General features: G+C 43.6%; 1 protein-coding gene across 1 annotated transcript in view; it reads right to left on the minus strand.

Moving 5' to 3' along the window:
- The window catches only part of ZCCHC17 (zinc finger, CCHC domain containing 17), a 16,031-nt gene extending 9,491 nt beyond the window's left edge, over window positions 1–6,540 (minus strand). Inside the window, exons 1-6 of the mRNA XM_009322231.1 lie at window positions 6,484–6,540; window positions 6,008–6,065; window positions 4,435–4,535; window positions 2,647–2,738; window positions 1,820–1,920; window positions 385–533 (exon numbers count right to left, since the gene is read on the minus strand). Coding sequence (XP_009320506.1) covers window positions 385–533; window positions 1,820–1,920; window positions 2,647–2,738; window positions 4,435–4,535; window positions 6,008–6,065; window positions 6,484–6,525 — 543 coding nt within the window. The 5' untranslated portion in view covers window positions 6,526–6,540. The remainder of the gene's footprint in view (window positions 1–384; window positions 534–1,819; window positions 1,921–2,646; window positions 2,739–4,434; window positions 4,536–6,007; window positions 6,066–6,483) is intronic.
- Between the last annotated feature and the right edge of the window lie 6 nt (window positions 6,541–6,546).

Genomic DNA, 6,546 nt, shown 5'->3' on the forward strand with positions numbered 1-6,546 from the left:
GAGAAGGGAGGGGAAACGGGGCTGTGGGCAAGAATCACAGAAATTCAGGAAACTGAAGCAATTTCTATAAAGCCTCACAAAGACCAGGAAAAAAAATAATAATCCTTTTCTCACTGTAAGAAATATCTTTTGAGGACTGTGTGTTAAAGCACAAAACCATCTTAAAGACAGTTTAACAAGAAGAAAGGGAGAAAGTATAAGAATTACTGAAAGTGTCTGCAGGGGAGATTCCCGTTTTGCTACAGAACCTGCACAAAACTGAGCCACTTTCTCAGCCCAGAACTGGCTACTCATAACCACGCTGCTGTAGTAAGTCACAGATGTAACTACACAGAACAAATTACCTGGCTCACTTTTCCAAGCCAGAAGTAGGGCACCTCGTACCTTTTTCCTTTTTTTTGAAGAATCGTCAGCCACGCTGGTCTTTTTCTCTCTTTCATATCCTGCTGCTGCCACCTCCTCTTCCTCCTCTTCTGGAATGAGGCTATATTTGGTACCTCCAGGCTGCACGAAACACTCCTTGGCAAAATGACCTGCAAAATAGCGTCTGAAGGAACAACCCACCCACCCCCTTTTTTCTCTTTTTTAAACTGCATTTCAGACACCTGAAATGCCACCAACGATCTTTTTATTATTAGTCACAATAAGAGAATCTACACTGTACATTTTTTGTCCTAGCATTTCAGCTAGTTTAACGTGCCCTGATTAAACAAGCCAGGGGAGCAAAGGCAACCCAGGTCAGTCTGGAAAGATTAGTCAGGCAACAACTAAGACATGTCTGAGCAGGGAAATCGGTGGAAACATGTCTGCGCGAGGGCTTCAGCAGCATGGAAGAGTGGAGTAAATTGGTGTGTTAGGCACCTGGTAAATGAGACCAAAGCCACCACAGAGGAAATCAGCTCATTCTGGTTCTACCCCTTCTACTCTGGAGACAGAGTAGAAGTTGACCGACTAACAGCTGTAGTGGAAGCTGCAGACAGATAGCATCTGCCTGCCTGTTATGAGTAGACATCATCATTAAAAAGCAGACTGGAAATACGCAGAATCCAGTTTAAAGTTTTGGGGATTCTTTAAAATGGTATTTTAAAGATAGTTATCTACCACTACAGAGAACCATATTCGTTATTAACCTTCTCCAGAAGAGCATTAACCCCTGCTTAACTATTCACTCTATGGCTAAATAACAGAAGACAATTAAGGTGCAGCAAAAGCTCCATGTACAAAAAACTACTTTATGCCTCAGCAACTTGCAAAAAGCCACTGAAAAGGCATCACGTAAGCCAACTTCCTATGGCTGAACTAGGCAAAACAAAAAATTCACCAGGTTAAAAAAAAAAAAAAAACCAACAAATGCTTGTTTTCAGCTCTAAGACACTGCTCACAAGCTAACACTGTGTTCCCAACAACTGATCAGTAATTTCCACTGACCGTTCTTCATAATGAAATGATCTGGTGAAGGCATATGTTTATTTTTTAAAATGCAAAACTGGAACGAGACCTCAGCTATAAGACACACTAACACAAACACTGCAAGAAGGGAACCGTACCGAACCTGTACTCAGTAGGAGGGTTCTTTACAGGAAGCTCAAAGGGATGTGATTTTAAGAAACAAACCTTTATAAAAGGACTTCAGCTAAGTCTTTCCTTTTCGTAACAAGTGATAGAAAATTTAGTTCTCCTCTAAAAGAGACACGCGGAAGCAAAACTCAGTCCTTATACACAACCATGAGACAGACGTCAACACAGTCCTATCTACAGGTCGCTACCTGCTTAGAACAAGGCTACATCAAAAGAACAAGATGACGCTGCATGAACATACCTTTGCAACCGCATTTCTTGCACACAGTGTTCAAGACAGCTTCAAGCGTGATCTTCTGACTCGTGTAGTCTCTGAACATGCGTTTTTTCCTCTCATCCTGACTGGAAAGAGGACAGTTCCATTTTCAATCCACTCTCATCTTTAACCCTGCATATTTATATGGACACAACCTAAACACAAGTTTTTTCAAATATTGCTCTAAAAGTACCACTGAGCTAAACCAAAGAACAGAGCTCATTAGAATAAACCACGTTGTCAACAGCATATTACCTGTCATCTTCTACTTTTGAGATGAACTGAGCGCTCTCTACACAAAGCAGACAGACGCGGGGAGCTGCAGTTACATCCTTTATACTAACATCTGTATTTTGTGTGTGAACACACACACACATATATATACTTGCCCAGTATGAAAATAAAGCAATTTTATTTGACTGACAAGAGACATCAAAAAAAAAAAAAGGTAGACAAAGAAGCTCCGAAACATCCGAGCGGTTAAGATTTGATTTTGTAGTATGTGAAAGTGAGACGAATCCCCAGCTGGAATGAACAGTCCCTCCAGTACAAGCGCACGGCCATCACAAAGCAGGAACGAAAGTCTCCAGCTCCCGCCTGCCTCTGGGCAGCATAACCAAGGGAGTGCCTTCAGCCAACCCTCCAGCCAGCCAGCGCATCGCTGGGGGGCTCTTCCTGAGCCCCCCTCACCCTCCAAAGGAGGGGGGAGCTAGAGAATAAGTATGGCAGGAAAGCCAGGAATGAAAGGCAGGGAAAAGCAGGCAGTAGCAACCTGTCTGGTCTGTTACATTCTACTCAGTAGATTTACCTACTCAAGGGAAACATTGTTTGGATCGAGGTCTTTTCCCGTGCCTTGGTTAACAACCTTCATGGAGAGGGAGAGTTTCAGTTTGTCATCTTTCATCTGAAAGAGGAAGATATGGAATGAGAAGAGTAAAGAGTAAATGACAACGATGTTAATTAACACACTGCGTCTGGAGGCCTACAGAGAAGGCAGGAAACCGCTGGTTAGCAAAGAGCAGCACCACAAAGGATGCTACATGAAAGTGCTTTTGTTCTATTACTTTGTAGCTGCATTTAGAGCATTTTAGCTAATAAAACAGCTTCTGTTAAGCAGCTATCGCAGTAATAAGACAAGATCAAACTATAGGTCCGTTCAGATTAACATTCTGCTTTCAATACGACCAAACCCAGGAGCTGCAGAAGAAAGTGCATGTTTGGAAGCTTTGCTATAATTCTCAAACCATCCACCCCCAAGGCAGTTCCCCTGGCCCAGTACTTGGGCTGACTTGCATCCTGAAAAATAAAACTTTTTATCCTTTCTCCCATTTTGATCCTCTCAGGAGACTACAAACATTTGAAGTATCTCTGTTAGGGGCTCTCTTCTGAATCCTATTAGTCCTTGATTGCCACATTATCACTTTAGAAGCAAGAGCAAAAGTTGTACGTTTGGGGTTTTTTCAAGCCTTTCTTACAACTTCCTGCATTTTCACCAATGCTGCTATTGAAGGTATTTCTGGTTTGTTTTGTTTATGACATCTATGCAGTCATTTGCAGGCAATCTAACAATGAACTCTTCCGCTGTCCACCTCTCCAACACGCTTCTGCCCCTTGCCTCTACAAGCAAAGCAGCCAGGAACCCAACAGCTGTGTTCCAGGTAAAGAAAACAGTGGCTTAATAAACATTTATACCAACAAACAACGTTTAAAAAAGCACACCACAGACGGCTGAAAAGAAGCTGTAAAGCTTTTCTATACTGTGTAAATAAGACCAAGTTTCTCAACCCATTTCCCTTATCTCACGCAAAATTAAGTCCTTGTTTTGTACATCAACCCGACTATCTTCTTTCAAAAAAAAAAAAATGTAAAGCATTTATGGATGTAAAGCATTTATGGCCAAATCCTGTGCAACTCTGAACTGAATGCTTCCGCCTTGATCCCACCAAAATACAGTCAGCTCACTTTGTTTCCATGGCTCACCAAGCAAGAGACTTTAGATTTTGTTCCAAGTGATCCTTAAATACAGACGATATACCTATTGTCACATCTTCTGCAGAACAAAAAGCCACATAGATGGTAAAGGGGCAGGGGGGGAAATGTATCATGCTCTTACTTCAAAACAAACAAACAAAAAGCCCCTGTATTTTCTCTTGAGCATAATTCGCTGCCACCAATATTTTCTTGAAAACAAACAAACAAAAATCTCGGCTTCTTCTCAGAACGCGCCTGTCTCAAAACAGTTAATGAACTGTCTTTGTATCGGCTCTTATCTTGGGATCCTCTCAAATTGCTCATTTCGCCACCACATCACACAGTTAAGGTGACACAAGCTGTGAAGGGGTGCGCAGGGGAAGAAAGGGAAGTATTTTGTTGCTTTTAAGCCAAAAGCTTTTAAGAAGTCCCTTTTTCTGAACTGCGCTGTTGCAAGTCACAGAAGCGACGTGCCCAAAGTCACGTCTGGAGGTGAAGAGAATTCACCTGCCGGTAAAACAGAGCCCGACAAAGCGACAGGAGCACACAGCCTCCGTGCGCAGAAGTCCTCGGTGTTTTTGCAGCATATTTTATCTACACAGCGCTAAAGAAACAAGAATTAACGTTACCTCTTTTCTGATAAGCTTTACCCATACTTTGTCTCCAACGTCGACTATCTCTGAGGGTTTATCCACGCGGCAGGAGGACATGTGAGTCTTATGGACAAGGCCTGGTCGTGGTTTTGGAAGAGAAGAAAGGGAAAAAATAAAGACAAGTCTCCACTGAATCTCAATTTTGCCCTCTAGGACAGCAGTCTCCAAAGTGGGGTGGGTGCGAGAAGAAAATATTTTTGTACCATTAATAGATAATATAATAATAAAAAAAGATTAGTGCTAAAAAATAGAAGAATAAATACTTCACCTTTAGCTCACCCCTTTTTGATTTCTATTCTTGAGTATGTTTTATAATGCACATTAGTACATGTATATAATTTATAAATAAATATACGTATATTGGGGGGGTGCTCAACATTTTTTTAACGGATAGGGTTAACCGATTTTAACTGATCGTGCACTGGGGGTGCACAACCAAAAACGTTTGGAGACCACCGCTCTGGGAGAGAGGGAACATACTCAGCGGTTGCCCTAAGCAGAACTACCCATTTCTTTCCCCCAGTACATTATGCAGGTGAGAATCAACTAGTTGCATCACCAAACATATAAAAGCTCATCAAGATCCGCTCCAAATTAACTCAGAGAAGCAGGCCCCCAAAGCAATGTCTCTGCACTCAAAATACCAGGCGCCCGTATGGAAAACTGCAGCAGGCGCTAACACCTCTCCCTTCCTGCCTGTCCTCCGGGCCACCCCAAGCACCGGAGAATCAAGAGCCCGTTTCATGCATCAGCAACACAATACTTCGCTGGCAAAGTCAAAAGCATGAAACACCAAGGCTGCCCTGATCTCCTGCGCTTGCAAGGTCACACAGCCCCGAAACGGTACTTTTAATTTGCACGAATGACATGTGGGCTGCAGGGTTATGCAAGGGAGGATAAATACGGAAACACACCTTGCTGTTCAAGCTCGTATTTCAGGGCCCGCTTGGGTCTCAAAGCGGCTTCTTCCAGCAGCCACTCTTCTGTCCAAAACCTTTTATCGGAACTGGCACCGGAGTGCCTGGGCACTTCAAGCGGGGAGCGGAGAAGGGGTTATTTGTGGGCCTACCAGCATCCGACAGAACATCCGCCGTAAGCTGCTGCTTTTGTAAAAGGCGTTTCTTTGACTCTGCAGGTTTCCCACAAACGTAGACGGAGCTTTAAGTCAGCTTTTCCAGTTTGTTTTTTACTTGAGCTTCACTTCAGTCTTTTTTATTTAACTCATTTGTATTGGCCATAAAAGAAGTTGGGCAAACTATCTAATTGTAGAAAGTTTCTATAGTTTGTCCAGTACCTTAAAATGATTCTCTAAAATATCCTGAAGTTACCAAAAAGCCCTCCGAGTCTTTTTGCTATTCATGCAAACATACCATCATATTCGAAATACTTTCCGCGACCCTCACTTTCTTCTTAATTTAGAAAAAAAACCCCAACCAAACACTTTTCTGAGCTTTTCTTAAAAGCTAGCAAGCCTTTAATTCTGAGGACGACTGCTTGGCTCAAACACGCCAACACAAAGCTACGTCTGAACAAAATAAGAGAAACAAACCTTGTTTCCTGCAGCCTGGAATTTTTATAAATGCCCCATATTCTGTCACCGTAGCAACCTGTGAAGAAAATCAACACAACACCTAAAGGAAAACCCTTCACAGAACACCCGCTTTCAAACCACAGGTTAGAACGTGCACAAAAAGCCTACACGGCTCTCCTGCTTTCTTTCAGTTTTAGATTTCCAGGCAGGTTAGACACGGCAGCGCCCGGTCGCTCTGCAGCAGGTGTGGTCAGCCAACCACTCCCACGTCATTCAGGTAAGCGTCTCACATGTACGTGCACATACTCCTGTATGTATGCACATAAACACACGGATACGTATAGACAGGTGTGTATATACGTGTCACAGAGCTGGCAGTTTCCCAAACTGCCGCGGAACTAAGCGGTGCTTTACGCGCAATCAAGAGGCACGGAAGCACGCCGCAGGCCCTCGCGCCTCCCGGGGTCAGGGCCGCGGCCGGCAGCGCCGCGCACCTCTCCCTGGAAGATGGCGTAGAGCTCGGGCAGCGCCTCCATCGCCGCAGGCCCCGCTCCGAC

Source organism: Pygoscelis adeliae, unplaced genomic scaffold, assembly GCF_000699105.1.
Source record: "Pygoscelis adeliae isolate BGI_AS28 unplaced genomic scaffold, ASM69910v1 Scaffold513, whole genome shotgun sequence".
NCBI lineage: Eukaryota > Metazoa > Chordata > Aves > Sphenisciformes > Spheniscidae > Pygoscelis > Pygoscelis adeliae.